This window comes from Populus trichocarpa, chromosome 13 (assembly GCF_000002775.5).
Source record: "Populus trichocarpa isolate Nisqually-1 chromosome 13, P.trichocarpa_v4.1, whole genome shotgun sequence".
Classification (NCBI taxonomy): domain Eukaryota; kingdom Viridiplantae; phylum Streptophyta; class Magnoliopsida; order Malpighiales; family Salicaceae; genus Populus; species Populus trichocarpa.
The window spans coordinates 13,624,068-13,646,361 of record NC_037297.2 but is presented as its reverse complement, the minus strand read 5'-3'; the positions used below and the strand labels follow the sequence as shown (position 1 = coordinate 13,646,361).

General features: G+C 31.5%; 3 protein-coding genes across 13 annotated transcripts in view; all 3 read left to right on the top strand.

Moving 5' to 3' along the window:
* The first annotated feature begins 845 nt into the window (after positions 1–845).
* Positions 846–2,054, top strand: LOC18104618 (transcription factor bHLH162). The gene is made up of 3 exons (XM_006376414.3): positions 846–1,149; positions 1,290–1,631; positions 1,738–2,054. The coding sequence occupies exons 1-3, from the start codon at positions 859–861 to the stop codon at positions 1,894–1,896; spliced, it is 792 nt and encodes a 263-aa protein (XP_006376476.3). The 5' UTR covers positions 846–858; the 3' UTR covers positions 1,897–2,054.
* A 6,900-nt stretch (positions 2,055–8,954) lies between these two features.
* The window catches only part of LOC18104611 (putative pentatricopeptide repeat-containing protein At5g09950), a 33,705-nt gene continuing 20,365 nt past the window's right edge, over positions 8,955–22,294 (top strand). For 2 of the 10 annotated variants that reach the window (XM_052446294.1, XM_052446295.1), the window contains exons 1-4: positions 8,957–9,376; positions 10,314–10,409; positions 11,178–11,211; positions 13,037–13,172. In XM_052446294.1, the coding sequence (XP_052302254.1) occupies positions 13,049–13,172 (124 nt within the window). In that variant the 5' untranslated portion in view covers positions 8,957–9,376; positions 10,314–10,409; positions 11,178–11,211; positions 13,037–13,048. Of the gene's footprint in view, positions 9,377–10,313; positions 10,410–11,177; positions 11,212–11,330; positions 11,472–13,036; positions 13,173–17,478; positions 18,937–22,294 lie in introns of those variants that run through there. The other 8 variants (XM_052446299.1, XM_052446296.1, XM_052446298.1 and 5 more) reach the window with 8 other exon arrangements.
* The window catches only part of LOC18104608 (uncharacterized), a 39,825-nt gene continuing 36,476 nt past the window's right edge, over positions 18,946–22,294 (top strand). The window contains exon 1 of one of the 2 annotated variants that reach the window (XM_052446307.1): positions 18,946–20,753. The gene's annotated coding sequence lies outside the window, so the exon portion shown is untranslated. Of the gene's footprint in view, positions 20,754–21,685; positions 21,717–22,294 lie in introns of those variants that run through there. The other variant, XM_052446309.1, reaches the window with a different exon arrangement.

The window sequence follows — 22,294 nt, the reverse complement described above, 5'->3', positions numbered from 1 at the left end:
TTTTTTTTCTTTAATGTTTTTGAATTATTTTATATATTTTTAAGTGAAAAAAATTTAAAAATCAAACAGTTGTTTCATAAACACACGTCTAATCATGTCCATTTTGAAATCAATTTGTTCATACTAACCAAACCAACATGTGAACATAACTTGTTGTACTTTCAAATTATTTTTTGTTAATGTTTTTGGATATTTTAATGTGGTTTCAAGCTAAAAAGAATTTGAAAAATAGCAGTTATTACACTCATAAATACTCCTAGAAAATGATTTTTTTTCCTTAATTTTGCAACAACTATTCAATTGTTGAAGATTTTTTTTTAGATCATTAGTGAGTTAACCTATTTTTTATTATTAGATTTTAAAATAATTTTACAATGGGTTTCTGAATTTTTAAAATAAAAGGTAATATAAAACTCGTCCCATTTTATTATTTACTGTTTTTTCCAAGATGATAATATTATAAACACCATCAAATACCTGATTGTAACTACCATTTATCTTTCTTTCTAAACATCAATGTTTTTATTTATTTATTTAATATTATAAACAAAATCAAAATGTTATTTATTTAATAAAATAAGGATCAATATAAATTAAATAACTCAGTTATAATTATTTCGTGACCCGAAATCATAACTGAATCGATAATATTCTAATAAAAAAAAACTGAATCAATTCTAAATAGTTGTGCTCTCATCATTTATACGTTTAATTACTCAAGTTCTCTAACTCCATTAAATCAATAATGAAAACTCCTTGCATTGAAATAAAAAATAGGCACGTGTAAAAGATTGTTCTTGGATTCCAAATTGGCAGCTGAAGACACTGACGAGGACAGGACAAAGTGATGTTTACTGGATGACGAGTGCATTCATGAGCTCAGTCCACCCTTCCTTTTGTTTTCTTGGACTTGTTTTGATGCTGTATATAAAGAACTGTCAAGAAAAAGGATCAGCCATCTTCACATCTGCTCTGAGGCTTCTCATGGGAGTCATGGTTGAAAACTTTGGAGGTACAGTAATCATGGAGAGTAGCAGTAATATTTCTTCTACAAAAACAGAGAGAAAAATCATCGAGAAAAATAGGAGAAATCAAATGAAAACACTTTACTCCAAGCTCAATTCTCTCCTCCCTAATCAGAACTTCAAGGTGCTTTCTCTCACCATCTCCAAAGACATGTCTACTTGTATTATTGCATGCTAGCTTTCACCTCTCATGACGAGGCCAAGCTGTTGTTGCTTGAATTGGCAAATTGATGATTGAAGTTTACCTTTGTTTTGGATGTGCAGGAACCACAGCCACTGCCTGATCAGATAGATGAAGCAATAAGCCATATAAAGAGTCTAGAGGAGAAGTTGAAGAAAGCCAAGGAGAAGAAAGAAGGTTTAACAAGCAGTAGAAAAAGATCATATACATGCACTTATGATCCCATGCCAATCGCTTCTCCAAAACCACCTCAGCTAAAAATCCAAGAATTGGGTTCAGCTCTAGAGATAGTTTTGACAAGTGGGCCAGATAATCAGTTCTTATTTTATGAGATTATTCGCATTCTTCATGAAGAAGGTGTAGAAGTTGTTAGTGCTAATTTTCAAGTTCTTGGAGATTCCATTTTCCAAGTACTTCATGCACAGGTAATGATTATATATACTTTGATCAATCATGCTGATTCATTCCTAATATATCCTCAACATGTTCTCTTGAACAATTCAATGATAAATTTGAATTTCTTTTGTGCAGATGAAGGAATCTGATAATGGTTTTGGAGCTGCAAAAGTAACCGAGAGACTGAATATGTTCATTAATGGATCCACGAGTGAAATAGAGTTGGATTTAGAGCTATGGGACTTCGAGATTCATCCTGGGATCAGTGGGGAACTCCTTACAGGACTAGAGTAGCATAAAATAATGGTAAATTAGGTACTAGAGTTTAGAATCTAAGTTTAATTTCTTGAATTATGTGAGCTATATAGATATTACGAACAAGTTCACATATGTATGGAAATATCCTATATAACAAAGACAGCTTGTGCCTTGTTGCATGGTTTTCCCTTCAATCTGATCTTGTTTTCCCCTTTCTTTTGAATTTCTTTAGAGCAATATATATATACCCCATTCTTATAAGACTGATATGTTTGTTAAAATGGTGTTCGAATGCAATGGAAAACAAATAATTGGCATAAATACAGTATTATATGCTCCTTAATTCTATAAGAAGATTGTAAGAGAGAAGAAGTCTCTGCGCAAGCAATAAGTTTTGGCTGTTTTTTCAGCTTATCATTGGCATTTTGTGTTCTAGAATCAAGAACATTCGAATAATCATTTTATGTAGCTTTCCAATTCTTTTGAAAACTAGAAATTTCAGAGATTTTGGCCTTTGAGAAAACATTTTCAGATAATTTGCTGACACACACACACACACACACTCCATTCTTACATTTTTGTTTTTCTGAAATTTGTTTTTTCAAGTTCTTGGAAATCTTCAAGTTTGTTTGCCCAAAGAGATTAGCAGTTGCTTGAATGATTAATTGAAGGGGAAATGCTAGAAAAAAGGGGATTTTAGCAGTTAGTGATTGTGTGAGTATTAATTTTAATTACAACTACATAAATTGAGTCTTCTTATATGATCAATTCAAACAAAAACTCTATTATTGTAAAGATTTAAAAAATGCTATCAATGTATGAATTTTTTTCTACTAAAATTCCACTCATAAACTCTCAAATAAAATCTAACCAAATCAAAATTTAATCTTTTGTTACATAGCTCTATCTAGAGTTTTTTTTTTTTTGGATGTTTGGACTTCATCGTTACATGATGATGAACTTATCTTTTATGAATATAATGGAAACAAGAAATCAAAGATAATAGAATTTTATGAATATAATTTTATGTAACAACAAATTTCATCATAATTTTCATTTGTAATTACCAATAGAAATTTTCTGTTGCTATTGATATCGAAAAGTCGTAACGAAATAATTTTCGCCGACGTTTTCATAGCTATTAATTATCAATTTTTTAGTAGTATATGATTTTTTTTTACTGAATTATATATATCTTTCTCCTAGTTGTTTTTTATATAGTCATTGAAAATATTTATGAATCTCTGTGTATCTTACAACTACTTTTCTATCTGTGTGAAATCACACCAGTGTTTTAATCTATAGAATTACATTTTGATTTTTTAGAAAGCAATTTTATATAAAAATAATTTATATTAACTATTCAATGTACCACTTGAACTCCTTATTTTCCCATATTTTAAGTCAAGTACTTGTCTCTTTTGAGAAACTTAACTTGTAAGTTTACTGTGATATATATATATATATATATATATTAAAAGGTAGTATATTTCTCTTGTTGGTAAGTAACTTAGTAAGTGACTGTTTGGGAGTGTGGTTGTGGTTGCTTTTCAAAGTGTTTTTCGTGTTGAAATGTATTAAAATAATATTTTTTATATTTTTTTAAATTATTTTTAAAATCAGCGCATCAAAACGATCCAAAACACACAAAAAAATTATTTTTTAACAAAAAAAATTAAAACTTTTTGGAAACACGGTGCAAACCATTTCACAGACAGTGTTTTAATGTCAAATCATGGCCCGAATTATTTTCTGCTTCATTGATTTTGATGATATTTTATGCTCAAGTGCTTTTTTACATTCCATTAATGCTGGGAATTAAAAATGTATTCTCAAGAAATTATTTGAAATACTAATTTTAAAAATTTTAGACTGTTTACTTAGCAAGTTATGTACATTTATTTAACCAAATTATACTCACTTTATCCTATATGATTATACTTATATTAAATATTAGTAATTGTTCATTTATTTATAATGTTGACTAAGTCTAATATTCATGTTGTTTGACTTTTACCATTCACCAGCTGCTGGTCTCCATGGATATATCATTGCTAACAAATACACTGGTATGAAAAAAGCTAAACTTCCTTTCATTGCGACGTAAAGAAAGCTGTGGATTTGAGTTTAACACACGTTTAAACTCTAATTAAGATCAGAAAATGCACAGTAAAAATTGTAAAAGTCTATAGATTTATTCAACAAAAAAATCTTTAAGATCTTAAAAAATAGTTTTAAATACCTTAAATATCCATAAATAACTAGTAAACAACCAATAGAAAAAATAATAAAGCTAAAATATGAAATTAATAAAGGAATCCTATATATTATCTACTATAAGTTTAGTTTTTTATTAGAAATCTACATGTAAAATTTGAATTCAATCCAATAATAGATCAAATGATATGATCATTTTAAATTAAATTAAATGGCTTATCTAAACAACTTAAATTATTTTTGTTAGTCAATTTAATCCATAAAATCCTAAATTAATTAAAATCCTAGATTATTTTTTAAGGTTTGTATTTGCTCTTCCTTTCTCATCTTGAGAGATGTGCATCTGTATTTATAGGAGGATTTTGAGTTCCTGATCAACATGATTCAATGTTTGAATGAGATATACCATGAAATTGCACTTAAAAGAACAGGAAAATTGCTTGATAACAAGGTGCATTTATTTTTCATAAAATGTTTCATGAAAAAGAAATATTTAAATATAAAATGTTTTTTATGAAAAAAAATTATAATACTTGATATGCAATCATGTAAAAATTACTGTTGTAATTAAATAATAATGATGTATGGTAATAGTGAAATTGTTGTTGTGGTAACTATAGGAATGATGATGGAGTAAAGTGGTGATGGCACGGAGTTAGTAAAGAGGTGTTGGTAATATTGATAGTGATTGTGATAAGGTGGTGGTGATTATAATGAGCATGATTAAAATTATTTAAAAATAATATGAGTGGATTATTATTATAAAATATATTCAAAATAGAATTCTAAAATTATTATGAGCATGATAAATATACTAAAATTCTACTGATTATAAGCTCTCAAATAAAATCTACCAAATAGAAATATAATTTTTTTTACATAATTCTATCTAGACTTTTATTAAAAAAAAATTTGGATGTTTGGACTTCATTGTTATATGATCATGAACTTATGTTTTATGAATATAATGGCAACAAGAAATAAAAAAAATAATGACATTTTATGAATATAATTTTATACAATAAAAAATTTCATCACAATTTTCATTGGCAATTACCACCAAAATTTTTCCGTTGTTATTGAGGTTGAAAAGTATCAACAAATTTTATTTTTTTTATTAACGTAGATGTCCGAGCCAGCTTGCACGCATCTCGACTAATCTTATGGGCTGTGAAGTTAACGACCATGTAAGTTTCTAGTGGCTCTGAGATTTGTAGGACTTGAACTGCTGACCTCTAGGAAGCAAATTTAGAACCTAACTAGTTGAGTTACACCCCTCAGGATTACACCAAAATATTTTTTGTTGATGTTTTTGTTGCTATTAATTATTAATTTTCTGGTAGTTCATATATGATTTATTTTTCTTACTGAATTATATATGTTTCTCTTAGTTCTTTTTTTATGTAGTCACTGAAAATATTTGGGCATCTCTCTGTATCTTATAACTAGCCCTCCATTTGTGAGCTATTGTCTTGCTACTACAGCTTATAATGACTTGGTAGAATTCTTCACAAAGACACAACCTTATATCACATCTCGCATGTTAGTTCACGAGTCATTGATCGTACAATAATTTAACATAAAGAAGCAGCCTGCAAATGAAAAGCTTTTATTAGTTAGTGGGTTTTAATTCTGATTAGGATTTTTGTATTTATATGTAATTTTCTTGACTTTACAATTTTCTGAACACACAAGTCATTCTTTTCTTCTCTGGCTTTTTCTTCTTTTTCTCTGGTTTTTTCTTCTTAGCTTCTTATTTCTTTCTTGTTACGTTTTAAATCTTCTTTTGTCCAGCATTATTTTCCCAGAATGAATTATATCACTCAAAACATCGAAGGAGATCCCATGCTGTTAAGTTATCGATCTATGATACCAATGTTTCGAGAAACTAAGCTGGCTGGTCAATCACCAGTAATCCTGACATGAACATTTACCATCCTCTCAAAGTGATGAAACCTGTTTGAATCACAAAAAACTATTGAACGATCAACAACCTTTGATATATATTGAAAGGCAGAGTGATCGACAGTCACCACAAACTCTGAGGTTCTTCATTATCCTGATAGGCAATCCTGAATTGCGAGTGAGAACAAAAGCAACTGCAAGTTTCTCAGTACTGTGATAGGTCGGGAGTTCTTCCTTGTTCTCTGGTTCAAGATCATACAGTGCGAATTTTATCTGGGGCACATATCCAGCATCTCTTTTTTTTTTTTGTCGAGTTCCTTGAGTTTTACATAGATTAAACCTTTTTCTTGATGTGAGTTATCACCAGCCACAAAAAACACGGACGCCATCCTTCATGGTCAACTACATCCAGCTTCCTTCTTCACCGCCGCCGTGCCTCTCTCATTGCTCTCCTAGTCCTCGCCATGTCCTCCCATTTCCCTCCTGAAGCATACATGTTGGAAAGAAGCACATAATTCACAGCATTTCAGCAGCCCTCCTACCTAATTCTGTCTTTCGACCATTTCCTCGGCAGCAAGCACCTAGAACTGTTCTCCAAATAAGAATATTAGGCTTAATTGACATCTTATTAATGAAATTCTGTCTTATCTAATTCACCAGCCCGTCCAAGAAGATCATTAACCATACATGAGTAATGCTCTATACGAGGAACCAGTCCATATACTTCAGTCATGGATTCAGATTATTCAAACCCTTCATCAACTAAACCAATGTGGCTACAAGCAGACAACACCCCGACAAGGGTAATGTGATCAAGTAATTGACCATTGAGCTTCATTCGTGTGAAAAGCCTCGAAGCATTGTCTCCATGCCCATGGCGTGCATAGCCTGATATCATTGAGTTCCAAGAATACAAATTCTTCACAGGCATCAAATTAAAAAATCTCGATGCATAGTCTATTCTTCCACATTTTGAGTACATATCAACAAGTGCGCTCCCAATTACAACATCAGATTCTAAACAAGCTCTTAGTGCACAGGCATGGACTTCCATTCCACGCTATAGTGTGGCAACAGTGGCACAAGCACTAAGAGTGGTGGCAAAAGTGAAACAGTCCAATCGAACACCCCTCTACATCATTAACCAGACCAAATCCATGGCCTTGCACAAGAATTTGATATGTACTAGCTATTAAACTTGTGATTTGCTGCTAGTTGAATATTTTTTTTCCAAAAAAACATGTATATGCAAACTTTTATGATTTTTTTTTACGTAAAAAAATCTCAAGAGGAATTCAAAAAGTTTATGCATAAATTTTAGTTTTATTATTCAATATCGGGTTGATTGAGAATTAAGCTTTACAATTTGCTTCAATTTACTTTTATGAGATTATTTTGGTCTTATTATTTAGGTCGTAGGTTTGGTAGATTAACTCGGGTTAACTAAAGTTATTTTTTTTAATTGATTTTATTTTTTAATTTTATTCTTCAACATTGGAATGATTAGAAATTAAGCTTCATAATTTGTCTCAATTTTTTTTAATGGGGTTATCATGGTCTCATGATCTAAGTCATGAATTTAACCGGTTAACTAAAGTTAACTCGAGTTGATTCAATATGTTATCGTCTCAATATTTATATATATAAAAAAGATATTGTCTTGAATTTTTATGAGTCAAACTATATTTTTACCGGTTATTTGAACTTTATGAGTCAATATGTTATCATCTTAATGTTTTTCTATTCGAGATAAAAAAAATGTTATTGGATCAATTAATTTATAGGTGAATTAACACTAAATTTTCTTGAAGGTGATTTTAAAGACACGGCCCTTTTTAAATGATTTAAAAAACTTAATAATTTTATGCGATACTAATCTTAAGGATTTAAACTTAAAATGTCAAGAAATAAAATAAACTTCCTTATCCAAAGGACCGACTACTTGAAAATTCTAAAATCGGTGCTAGCTAGCAATATTCCAACCATAGTTTTTACTTGGGTTGATCTAGAGTTAATTTTAAATTACAAGTTAAGTGAGTTGACCGGGATTAACCTGAATCAATCCAAATATTTTATATAAAAAAATAATAATATCATTTATAAAAAAAAATTAACATATTTTAATTAAAGATTTTTTTAAATAACTTGATTATGAATTAATCTGAGTTTTTTATTAGATCAACCCGTTAAATTTAAAACCTTACTGATACTCACCATCCAAATATATTAATCCCGCAAGGTAAAGGGTGAATATATTAAGAATTTGAATTTCAAAATTATTAAATTATTCGACCTTTAACTACTACTACTGAGTGCCAATAATTAACTTCTTAAACAGTACTTAAGACTCATCTTCTAGTCATTTCCCTATTTTTTTGAAAGACTTCTACTAGTTGATTATTATCACCGTAACCACAAAATAATTTAAGCTCAGTCCAATTTAATATGTATTTGACTTTACAGGCCCATGAAGCCTAAATAAATACCAAGCCCATTTAATTTAATTATACAATGAAGTATACTTATTAAATCCAGACTGCCCGACAGGTCTACTTAAAACCCAATCAGCCTGGTAAATAGATCGGTTTGAGCAATATTAAAAACTGACTAGCATAAACAAAAATCAAACCCGGTCGACCTGGTAGGTCGGCTCATGACCTTGGTGAGACACGGCATATATATATATATAAACTTTCCTTGGAGTCGCTGCAGCAAAACGAAAGTTGAAGAACTAATTAGTTATAGGAGTATTCAAAATAACTGACTAACCAATAAAATTAATAAAAAAAAAATAACTGATAAAACCAAACTAAAATAAAAAATTAATTAAACTAATTTTCAAAACTATAAATTTTAATAAGTCAGGTTCGGTTTCAGTTTTAAACTAGAAACTGGGACAAACCAAACCGAATTGATTAAAAGCCAAAAGTTAAAAAAAATCTTTCAGGTATAAAGTTATACCAACCCTTTGTCTACGACAAACTTCGCTCCGTCATCTTTTCAGCGCATTATTCGGTTAACCATTTTTTTCATTTTTGGTTAATATTTCCTTAACTCAAGGCAACGAACACTTCCACCTAAAGGCTTTCATCAGCTACCAACAACCCTAACAATTAACATAACCTTCCTGCCTCTCACAAAAAGCCGCCGCCTTGCCCCAGATAAATTCCCAATCTTCCTCTCAATCAATTCCCAATCTTCCTTTCCCAGTTTCCCTTTCAATTTTCAACTGCACTGCCATCTGCGTTTATCTCCGTCTAAATTCTAGCCAAACACAAACCCACCTCTCCATCTCCCTTGCTTTTCTTCTATCTTTACTTCTGCACAAGCCTCCTCTATTCTAGCAAGTTGCAGCAGAAGGAGAGGGCTCCTTTATTAGAGAAAAGACAGCAAGGTAAATTTTGTTGCTTTGGATTTCAAGTAATCTGTTGCATACTTCTTTTATTCCGTATGTATTGCTTTAGATTTCAAGTAATCTGTTGCATACTTCCGTATGTAGTGCTTTGGATTTCAAGTTGAGATATATGCTAAGAAACTTAAGTTGGTTACCCAAATGCCTATATACACAGAATTTTCATTATTCCCAATAAATGTTGAGCTTGAGTTTGAGGTGTGTCTGGATATAGTAAGATTCTACTGATCATGCATAATAGAGGATTTTCTAGCTGTTCTGGGCTACACAAGCATATATATATAAATAGATTAATTGTTGAGAGACTGTAATGGCTACCATCCATAAAATTGTAATGACAGCCGCTCTAACTCCTCTTGCCCACATACTGAAATCCTGAAGACACCTCTGTTTCGCAGAGTGTCCATTCTCTGCTGCGGCAATACTGCACTCCAGCAATACTATTAGTGAGAGACTGAGAGTTAGATGTAAATATACGTTTCACCAAAAAATAAAATAAAAAATAAAAAAGCTCATGCTAAATTATTATTCTTTTGTTTACTGTTGATAAAAAAAATCTGTATGTATTGCTTTTAATTAGAAGCATATTCCGTATGTATTGTTTCTAATTAATGGAAAAGGAAATGCAATTTGTAATGACCTCATCTTCCTTGTACATGTGTTCTGTCTTTAAAAGATAATCTGCTCGCCTGATATTTAATGGGTAGATTTTTATTTTGATAACATTAGTTTCCAAGACAGTTAGCAAAATGTATCATAGGCTTTTTTCTTGCTTTTGCATTAACTGGCAGAATAGTAGGCATAAATCAAGACAGTTGAATTGCTAACTGTCACCTTTTCATCAATAAGTTAATTAACATCTAGATAGCTGAAAATAATTGTTTGATTGATGTTGTTGTTGTTGTTTTCTTAATTTCAGATGGATAATGGGGAAGATCCTGCATCAAATAAGTCAACCGCTTGTTTGTAAGTAGTATTGGTGGCTTGGTGCAATCTTGGAATATAATTGTTTTGGGTAATTAATTTACTTTACCTTGTTAATTCCCCTTAAAATTTTGCATTGTTAATTCTTTCAATAGTTGAACTCTAATCTGTTGCTAATTTGCTAGTGTTTCTTTATAGCATTATCCTTGCTGGAATTTTTGGATGCTGGTGTTGCTGGGTTTTTTTCTTCAAACTATGCTGGATGTTTATGATAATTTATTGCTAGTTGCTAATGTATTCGCTTGTTAATGTTAACTTTTCTAGTGCGAACAGGTCTTTTAATTTGAGGTGTCCAAATTTGATCATGCATCTTGCATATTGCATTGATTTGGATTTTCATAGCTTTTATCATGTTAAAGATATCAAGATGGGAAGCATTTCAAATTCATTGTTATTTGTTACTGATATATATTTAAGGTTAAATCCCAATTTTAAACATGTAGCATTTAAAAAACCTGAATTTAACTTGAAAAAATCTGGTTTCCTAGTTTAAAAAGAAAATTTTAAAGCCCAATTTAATGTAAGCCAATTTAAAAAAATCCAAAAAAAGCCCATATATGATGGGATTAGGTTTCCTGGTTTTTTGCCAAAAAAACCGGATTTAACCGGACCGGTTCGGTTTGAACCGGTTTTCGGTCCGGTTCGGTTAATATTTCACAAAATTAATATAATTCGGTTCGGTTGGTTTTTTGAGTCTAAACCGAACCGAACCGTGAACACCCCTAATTAATTAGTCCCTGCCCTAATTTCCTGAGAAGAGCAGCCTGCCACTCATTTCCTTCTCTGTTATCTTTTGCAGAACAATAACAACCAACAGAGAGTTATAATCACAGGTGCTCTATCTTCCTTAGACTACTTACTTTTTTATGTATTTTTTCTTTGTTGAGATTTCTTATTGCATACAATTGCTGCACATTTTGAATGATTCCCTCTTTTTTCCATGCTTTTTAAGCTCGTCTTCGAATTGGAACAAATAATTGAAAAAAGTATTCATTTGACAACCGTCGTTTAGATCACCACTAGTTTGTTTTGGGTCCATAGTTGATTGCCTGTAGGCACGATACAACACTGGAAGAGCTGTTACAACTTACAAGTAAATCAAACTCATTTCATTTAAACATAAAGAAAAAACAAGGAAGATGATTGAAATCTCTGTTAATATTGTAGTGATTATGGAGTTACTATTGGTAATGGTTTCTGGGTTTTTACCTTTTTCTTTGTTTTTTCGTTATAGCATCAATGTACTTTTTCTGAACCCTGTTGTGGAAGAGGTAGCTGTTTGCATATATCTTGGGGATTCACTTCTAGAATAGGAAGCATATCAAAGATGTAGTGCTAAAATCTTCGGAAAGTTCATATTATTCTGTTTCAGTTTGGGAGCTGAATAATGTCAGCTAGAATCAAATTTCTTTCTATAATTGCACTTTGATGTTAGAAACCATAACTTTTGAATCTAACCATTGAAACATCACAGTTATGTGGTCTTTTTTGTTTTTCCTAGCATAAAGAAGATAAATTCCTATCAAAAGGTGCTGTTACTCTGCATTTTAAGGCTCTGACTTTACCATTTCTTGGATCTTTTTTGCAGAGAACTTGTTCATGCATTTATTTATTTTAATCAGACAATCTTTGAATCTGTTTTCAGTCTTTTTTTTACCTTTGCAAACATTAGTATTATCAATTCATGCTCTACGTCATTTCCATAAAATCTAGAGCTGATTTTGTGTTTGTTCATAAGTATTTCCTTTCCCATAATTAAGTTGCGAATTTAAAAAGTCATTTTGAAGACAAATGCACCTTTTAATCTATTGATGTTAATTAATTATGCTAATATATATGTTAATGTGATATTTTATGCTAAAATAACCATATTAACGTGTGCCTTGGTTCTAGATCCGGGTTGACCCACCAAACCCATGACCCGGTCATTTTACCGGGTTAATGGCCGGGTCGGGTTTTATAACTATGCTCTGGAGTCGTTTTAGTTTGTTTTGATGTCATATGCGCCTGCTTCTCCTCTCTCCTCTCTTCTTAATGTTCTCTTCACCCCTCGGTAGAGTTTAAATTTGCGGCGCGTGGTGTGAGTTATATGTGCGTGTTTAAAGATCCTTGATTTACTGTATCTCATCTAGGAACCATTTTCATTTCTTCGGCAGAGGTACTGTATTTGCTCTGTTTTGTTAAACCCTAATCATCTTAAAGTTGTTCTCTTTTATGATGTTTATGTCTCATATTATGGTTTCTGTATAAAGTTCAAGTGGTCTAGTATTACATCTAGTTTTGAATGCTAGCTGTTGATTTTTAGATTATAAACAATACCCTTTAAATGCTTCTCTCTATATATCATTACTTGGGCAGTTGTCTGAGTGTGGGTGTTGAATAATCTATTATAGATTGAATCTATGTTTTTTAATAATTTGTGTTGTGCTTGTCTTTCAAGTTTTGAGTTTTTCAAGTGCTAGTGTTGCTATTGGATATCATAATGAATTAGGCATTGGAAAAATGATCCCTTTGTTTGATTTTGGATTTCATTTTGAAAGTTGCTCTAGAATCCTTCTTTCTAGATTGCGTATTGGTAAGTATTTTCAAGTTATTTTGGCTGGATGCTGTTAATGTCCACAAAATGTGGTGGTTTTTTTTTTTTTTTTTTTTTTGCAGTCTATAATTGAAATGGCATTTTGTAACAAATTTGGGAGCTTGGTGAGGCAGAGCATATACCAAAATGGGCAAGTTCTAATGGGTCCTATGCTGAATTCAATTCGCTGCATGCCATCGACAAACCTTTTTATTCGAGGTAGTGATGAATGGTTGTTGTTTTGAATGTTATATGTTGATGTGTTATGCATTTGTGCTTTGCTATTGATTTTGTTATTTGTGTTTTAGGTTTTGCATCCGGAGTGCCTTTTATCGATGCGTGCTTGTTTCGTCTGAAGCAAAAGAAAGAGAGTATTTCAAACAAAAAAATCTGGACACGCAGATCAACTATTTTACCGGAATACATTAATAATTATGTACGAATTTACAATGGAAAAACTTTTGTTCGTGTTAAGATCACTGAAGGGAAGGTTGGTCATAAATTTGGAGAGTTTGCTTTTACACGAAAAGGAAGAGTTAAGACAGCTCTTGTGAAAGGAAGAGGTAAGACAAAGAAGTAGGATGTCTTGCATATCCATAAAAGTGCTCGTGAAGGCACATCTATGGGCATTAAAAAGACCTAGCATCAACACGTTTGCGGTAGCATTGTCTGTTTGCTCCAAACAATAAGGTACATTTGTGTTTTTGATAAAATGGTTGGTGGTATGTTTTAGCATGTGTAGTTGAATCAGTGTTAACATGTTTTACAAGTTGTACTTTTATTAAATTCCATAACAGAAGAAAATGAGTCCAAGTTTTTCCTCTGGGTTGTCTACTGTAAAATGATGCTAGCAAACTGATGGGTTAGATTACCTTTGCAATCGATACAATATCTTTCAAACTATTCTCTAGTACTTGGATTCGTTTTTGTTGAATTTGGTGGCTAATTGGCTATTCAGGTACTCCATCCTTTAGTTTTGATAGAGGAACATCTTGATTTCCTTGATTTTTGTTTTGAATTTCATCACTTTGAGTTTATTAAAAATTAGACTTCATAAAATTATACTTCATAATTTGTTTTGATTTGCTTTCTATGGTGTTATCATAACATCATGACCTAGCATGCAGATTGACAGGTTGATCTAAATCGATCAAAAATGTTAACGTCCTAATATTTATATAAAATATTTTGAGTTAAACTATATTTTATTGGTCGTTCAGGTTATTCTTAGACCCCGTCAAGTTAACCACGTCACATGGTTTAAAAATATTTCTGCTAGAAATAACATTACCGATGCCTAAATATTTTGTTAAAAAAAACTTTTAATCCGTCCTGCAAAGTAGCATATGTCAATTAACACTATTATTTTAAATGGTGACAATTTTGCCCTTGGCTCAAAAAAATATTGAGCGGCGGGATGGTTTTGTTACCATTATTTAATTTTTTATTTAAAGTTAAATTACTTAATTACCTCTTATTTTGGTTTTGGTTTTTTTATCATGGGTTTTTTTTTTGTTAATGTCAAGTTAACTCAGGTATTTTTATATTTTAATAAATGTTTAATAGTTTTTTAAAAAATATTTGTTGGCACATGAGGGGTCATCTAGTTAGTAAATGTCATCTTTTGTGATGATATTTAAAAGGCATCAGCATCCTCTCCATGATAGCACCGTCAAATGTCTTTACAATGTTATTTATACTTAAAAAAAACATGTAATGAACCTAATAGATCATCAACCCATAATAAAATAAAGCCTGAATTTTCTTAAATAAAGCCTAAGACATTAAAATAAAATAAAAATAATAATTCTAAATTAAAATTCTAATTGTTATCCATGATAAACTAGGTTATAATAAAATCCTTGCTTGAAAAGAATTTTTAATCAATTAGATGTGTTGTTGTCCCTTGGTATTTCAATCAAATAAGAAAACTTCTTTAATCAAATTTTCTTTAATGGTGCCACGAGCCTTTCTAAAGAAAAGCTCATGATTTTCAATTTAAAACAAAACTAGAAAGTGATGGATAAGCCTTGTTTATACTAGAATTAAATTAATTAAATTTTTTTATACGGGAATTAAATTAATTAAAGTTTGATCTTTACTCATTGATGTTGTTTTTTTTTAATTTATCTTGATCTAAATTTTCAGAACAAGCTAATTAAATGCATTTTTAATCTTATTTGTCTTTGATTTTATAATTTATCAAATTAAAATTTATAATACATCCTTTAGTGTAATTGTCATTGTATTATATCACTTCAACTTCTCATCCTTCTATAATTTTAGAATTTTAATTGTACGAAGGTACACAACCCCTACCATGTTAGGTAATTTTTCAGATTTCTCTTCACTTTTGCAAATATAATTTATTTATATGAAATATTAAAAAGATAATTTAAAGATAAATCGTAATAATTTTTTGAAGCATCTTGAAATTAAACAAATAACTACTATTTAAAAAAGATGAACTAAACAATTTTAAAAAATTTATTAATTAAAATGGAAATAAAACATTAATGTCAAGCAAAAATAAATAAATAAGAGCACGGTGTTAATTAAAATTAAATGAAAAATTATTTTAAAGAAGAAATAATTGGGCCTTTATGTTTGACCAACAAAGCAAAAATCTATTTTTAAAAAGGGGATTATGCATTGTCCAGACAACTTATTGTTTTTTAAAAGATGATTGAAAAATTAGAATTCAAGTTTCTAATTTTTTAATATGTTTTCATTTGAAAACACCTAAACAACATCATATGAACCCTTACAAACCCGTTTTCAACCCCAAAATAGCATAAAATCTCTCAAAAAAAATATTAAAAATAAACAATTAAAAATATTATTGATAATGATCTATTTTTTTTTATATATAACATGGTTTGAGGATAACCTCACCTTTATCAAACTCCCCTGTAAAAGGAACCCAATTAACACCATGGTCACAACTTTTTTGTTAGCCAAAATATTATCATTTGATCACTTTCTTTATCTTTAATATTTTTTTAGTAATTTTTTCTTTTATTTCTCAACATTTAGGGACTGAAACACAAAATAAATAAAGTTTGGAATTGAAATGTGAAATCCTAAAATAACAAAGGATCAAACAATAGAGAATCTAAAACCTATAGGAAGCAAATTTGTTTTTTTCATGACAAACTAGTCATGTTTGTTTTTGCGTTTCAAAAGCGTTTTTGAAAAGTTTGAAAAATTTTTATTTTTTTCTTTGCTTTAAATTAATATTTTTTGGTGTTTTTAGATCATTTTGATGCGTTAATATCAAAACTGATTTTTAAAAAATAAAAAAAACATTATTTTGATATATTTTTGAGTGAAAAATATTTCGAAAAACAACCGCAATCACACTCCTAAACAGGCTCAATGTAAAATGATGTCTGCTTCGTTTTGTTTGGTTAACTTTTATTCATTTTCCTTTAATTTCTATTTTTAATTATAAATTAAAATTTTATTTTATAAAATTGATCTTCAATTTATAATCAAAATATACCTGATACTTTGTGATACTTTTTTGTTGTGATAAAATAATAAAAATAAATTTCAACATGCGAGACTATTCTAATTGAATTTGGGGATAAAATTGTGATAAAAAATTTGAGAGCCAAAATAAAAAGAAAAAGAAATTACATTACAATGCAATGTACAGTAACCGACCCCAAGATCTATAAGTTTTATTAGTAATTTACTTATGCTATCGTAAAATTTGTCTTAGCACTTCATTATTACAATTATAACCATAAATTACAATTATAACCATTTTTAAATGATATAAATATTTCTTTAAAAAAAATTATTACTTGAATTATAGACTTGATTAACTTAAATAAAATGATTTTATTTTAATTAAATGATAAAATAATTAATAAAGATAGTACACAAACCAAGATTTAAATAAAAATATAACCATTAATGTATAAGTTGATCAGATTGAAAATTTTTTTTATAAAAAAATTAAGCCTCAACTTTGATCTCTCATAAAATACTACTAGATGAACTCGTGATATAACATATGATATAACATGAGGTTGTATTATTTTTTTTATAAAAAATAATATTTAAATGATATAAATAGTTTTTTTAAAAAATAAAAATTTATTACTCGAGTGATAGACTTGAATAACTTAAATAAATTGTTTTATTTTAATTAAATAATAAAATAATTGACAAAGATAATACACAAACCAAGTTTTAAATAAAATAATTACGATATTTTTTTATTAACACATCAAAATAATTTAAAAATATAAAAAATTAATTTAATTTTTTTAAAAGAATATATTTTGATCACAAAAATAAATAAAGATATTGTTTGAAAATACGATTCAAACTGCGTTTTATAAAAAAATTATTTTTTTATATTTTAAAATTATTTTTATATTTTGGTATTAAAAATAAATTTTTTAAATTAAATAAAAAATATTATTTTAATATATTTTTTAAAAAAACTTTCAAAATTGTTTTTCTCAAAACCTTAGAATTACCTTTGCCTCTAATCTTCACACCCCTTTCAAAAAAACCAAGAAAAGCCCCCTCACCTCCCCTACCTTCTTTCTTTCCCTTCACTATCTTTGTCAAATTCCAGCCTTTCTTGCTCTCTGTCACAACTTGATCCCTCCAAATCACGCCTATGTTTCGTTGCTTCTTGAAATCCATCCACAAGAAGCCGTTCTTCCTTAACAATTCAAACCCTTCCGTCACTTTTTCTACTACTGCCTCCCCTCCTCTCCCAAAACCACTGCAGAACAACAAAAACCAACCTCTTCTTCTCTCTAGACCCCAAAACTTCATTTCACCACTCAAGCAATCTCCTTCTCTAATCCCATTGAATGACTTAGTCAATCACTATAAAAGATCATCTCATTCTCACCTGAAAACAGTACCCATTTTCCCAAAAGTCTCGAATTTGGGTTCTTTCGATGATTTGATTGAACATTTAGTTTCTAGTTATAAGCACTCGTGCTGTCCGAAGGATGCAAATTTGTTTCATTTAAATGTTCTTAAACATGGGTTTGTTTCTGATTTGTTCTTATGCAACACCCTTATTAATGTGTATGTTAGAATTGGTGATTGGGTTTCGGCACGAAAGTTGTTTGATGAAATGCCGGATAGAAATGGTGTTACGTGGGCTTGTTTGATTTCTGGGTATACTCAGAATGGGATGCCTGACGATGCATGTGGAGTTTTAAAAGAGATGATTTTTGAGGGTTTTTTGCCCAATCGTTTTGCTTTTGGTAGTGCTATTCGAGCTTGCCAGGAGTCTATGTTATGTGGGCTTCAACTCGGGATGCAAATTCATGGATTGATTTTGAAGTCACCTTATGCAAACGATGCGTCATTGTGTAATGTACTGATATCCATGTACGGGAAGTATCTGGGATATATTGACTATGCTCGTAGTGTTTTTGATGAGATAGAGATTAGGAATTCTATATATTGGAATTCAATCGTATCAGTTTACTCACAAAGAGGAGATGCAGCTTCTTGTTTTGAACTATTCTCTAGCATGCAAATGGCAGATTCAGGTTTAAGTCTGAAACCTAATGAATATACATTTGGAAGTTTAATAACTGCTGCTTGTTCTTCCGTTGATTCTGGTCTGTCTTTGCTGGGGCAGATACTTGCGAGAATTAAAAAATCTGGATTACTGGCAAATCTCTATGTGGGGAGTGCTTTGGCTGGTGGGTTGTCAAGGCTTGGATCGTTTGATTATGCTAGGAAAATTTTTGAGCAGATGACTGCAAGGAATGTTGTCTCTATGAATGGCTTAATGGTTGGTTTGGTCAGACAAAAATGTGGAGAGGAAGCTGTTGAAGTATTCAAGGAGACAAGACACTTGGTTGATATTAATGTTGATTCATATGTGATTCTGTTAAGTGCTTGTGCTGAATTTGCTCTCCTGGATGAAGGGAGAAGAAAGGGTAGACAGGTTCATGGATATGCAATCCGAACTGGGTTAAATGATGCCAAGGTCGCTGTTGGAAATGGGCTTATTAATATGTATGCTAAATGTGGTGATATTGATCATGCAAGATCAGTATTTGGGCTCATGGTTGATAAGGATTCAGTCTCATGGAATTCCATGATTACTGGTCTTGACCAGAACAAGTGTTTTGAAGATGCAGTCAAGAGCTACAATTCAATGAGGAAAACTGGTTTGATGCCTTCCAATTTCACTTTGATAAGTGCTTTGAGTTCATGTGCAAGCTTGGGTTGCATTTTGCTGGGACAACAACCACATGGGGAAGGTATCAAATTAGGACTTGATATGGACGTTTCAGTTTCAAATACCCTTCTTGCATTGTATGCTGAAACTGGACATCTAGCTGAATGCCAGAAAGTTTTCTCCTGGATGCTGGAGCGTGATCAAGTATCATGGAACACTGTGATTGGGGCATTAGCTGATTCAGGGGCATCGGTTTCTGAAGCTATGGATGTTTTCTTGGAAATGATGCGAGCTGGATGGAGTCCTAATAGAGTAACCTTCATAAACTTACTTGCTTCCGTTTCATCTCTCTCAACAAGTAAACTGAGCCACCAGATACATGCTCTAATACTGAAATACAATGTTAAGGATGCTAATGCCATTGAGAATGCTCTTTTGGCGTGCTATGGAAAGTCTGGAGAGATGGAAAACTGTGAGGAAATCTTTTCTAGAATGTCTGAGAGAAGAGATGAGGTTAGTTGGAATTCAATGATTTCTGGATATATACATAACGACCTCCTGTGCAAGGCCATGGATTTGGTCTGGTTAATGATGCAGAGGGGTCAGCGATTGGACTGTTTCACGTTTGCCACTGTTCTTAGTGCTTGTGCCACTGTGGCCACACTAGAGCGTGGAATGGAAGTACATGCCTGTGCAATAAGAGCTTGTTTAGAATCTGATGTTGTAATTGGGAGCGCACTTGTTGATATGTACTCAAAATGTGGAAGAATAGATTATGCATCGAGATTTTTTAATTTGATGCCTATGAGGAATTTGTATTCTTGGAACTCAATGATATCAGGCTATGCACGCCATGGCTATGGAGACAATGCTTTGAGGCTTTTCACACGAATGAAGCTCAGTGGTCAATTACCTGATCACATTACCTTTGTCGGGGTGTTGTCTGCTTGTAGCCACATTGGTTTAGTTGATGAAGGGTTTGAATATTTTAAATCCATGACTGAAGTGTATGGACTGGTTCCTCGTGTAGAACATTATTCATGTATGGTTGATCTTCTTGGACGGGCTGGTGAATTAGATAAGATAGATAATTTCATTAATAAGATGCCAATTAAGCCTAATATTCTTATTTGGAGAACAGTTTTAGGCGCTTGCTGCCGAGGAAATGGTCGAAAGACAGAATTAGGTAGGAGGGCTGCTGAAATGCTGTTCAATATGGACCCTCAAAATGCTGTCATGAACATCTACCCTTTTTTTCTTCAATTTTAGATAGTCTTGGATTTGCATAGAGAAGGAAAGTGACCATACAAGAGGAATGAATAATCATCTTATAATGAAAAGAATTCCGAGTTAAATCCCAACCGTTCAATTGATTTTAAAAGGTTCCATTTCAATCAAAAAAGATCTTAAGAGCTTCCATCGAGCAAGCATCAACATTTGGGCATCTAAATGAAATATAAATACTAGCTTATTTAACTCCGCTTCCTCCCAAATTAAAACAAAAAAAAACCCCGGCGCACTTCTCTCTCTCAAACCACCTCACACCCGTCTCTCTCTCCCTCTTTTTGTTGCGTCTTTGGATCAAAAAGCTTGGTAGTCTAAGGGTTGGTGCTGGTAATTTGGTATGCAATTTTTTCTTTTTTGTTTATGTGGTTTCTAGATTGCCTTTTGTTTCTGTTCGTGTTTTGCTCCTGTGTTTTTATTCACTTGACAGCCTTTGTTTTTTTTACTCCTGTCATTCGGCCTCCTGTTTTATTTTCTTTTAAGCCAGCATTTTCACATTCGTGGCCCAGGACTTCATCGCGCACGTTAAATTTGGGCATCTAAACTATTTTTCGTTGAATTTTTATCTCGGGTGAACCTCTATCTTTGTCTTAGGATTTTATTCTTCTTTTTGTTTTTTATTTTTCTTATTTTCATTGCCTTCGTTGCTGGTGTGGGTTTTGATTATGTTATTTGCGTTTTCTGGTGACCTTTTCTTCTACTACGTGCCTCCAATATTCCCCATGTCTTTTAGAGTATTTGTAATGAATTTCCTTGCCTCGTGACATTTCTTTTTTCTTTTTAGGTTTATTGTAATGGAATCGAAAGGAAGTGAAATCGATGAATTTGAAAAGGCATTGGAATCTGCCTTGGATGGAAGCACAGAAGAAGAGGAAGAAGATGAAAACGAAGAAGGAGAATATAGTGATGACGATGAAGAGGAAGAAGATGATGATGATGATGAAGAAGAAGAAGAAGAAGAAGAAAATGCTTTGGATTCAATGGAACAAAATCAACAATTTGAATATGAAGCTCTCGCCGAGAAAAAACGAAAAACACTTGCTGATGCCAAGGGGTTAGTTACAATAACGATTTGCCTGCTTTACTTCGCATTGTGCTTCTTCTTTTTTATTAGTTTCTTGAGAACATAGTTTTGTCTGTGCTGTGTTGTGGATGTGCTTATTATTTCTAGTTGTTTAAATGATGAGGATAGTGAAGGGTCAGCGAAGAAGGCAAGGCAAGAGGACATGACTGGAGCTAGCTTGGCTGAAATAGAGGAGATAATGAATTTTGGTATGCGAAAAAAGAGACGACGACGAATGGTATGGCATTTGTTTCAGGGTTGATTGCTATAATTAGTTTTTACCTAGGTGTGAATTGTTTTATGTGGTTTTGTTTATTGAATCAGAAGCATGTGCACAATTGAATTCATTCTTTAGCTAATATTAGAGAATTACTTTAGGAAAAGCAGTCCACATTGTTTTGTTTTTTTTAGTGGTTGGCTAGAGTTAAGTGTTCTGCATGTGCTTTTTTGATAGGAGTATAACCTTAATCAATGTTGCTGCTTGTTAAGGTTTTCTGGTATTGTTCCTATTTAAAATCAGCTCGGATGGTTCAAACTCGCCTGTGGCATTAATTGAATTTGATGTGTGTGGGCATCAATCCACTTGGTTTTACTTATGCTATATGTATGCATTAATAGTGTCTGTTTTCTGTTTATTCCGTGTTTTAGGTGTTGTTCTTATCCTGTACCTTCATGCAGCCCAAGAGAAGAGGCAGGCGGAAGGGATCAAAAAACAAACTTAGCCCTGAAATTACACGGATGTTGGGTGATGCTACTCTTCACTATGCTCATGGTAATTATGAAGAGGTAAAGGTGCTTTATCAATCTTGACTTCTG

Excerpts from the sequence above, each read along its gene's own strand:
- LOC18104618 (XM_006376414.3), top strand. The coding sequence starts at position 859 with ATGACGAGTGCATTCATGAGCTCAGTCCACCCTTCCTTTTGTTTTCTT. Across the intron at positions 1,150-1,289 it reads TCCCTAATCAGAACTTCAAG|GAACCACAGCCACTGCCTGA; the intron begins GTGCTTTCTCTC and ends TTGGATGTGCAG. Across the intron at positions 1,632-1,737 it reads TCCAAGTACTTCATGCACAG|ATGAAGGAATCTGATAATGG; the intron begins GTAATGATTATA and ends TCTTTTGTGCAG.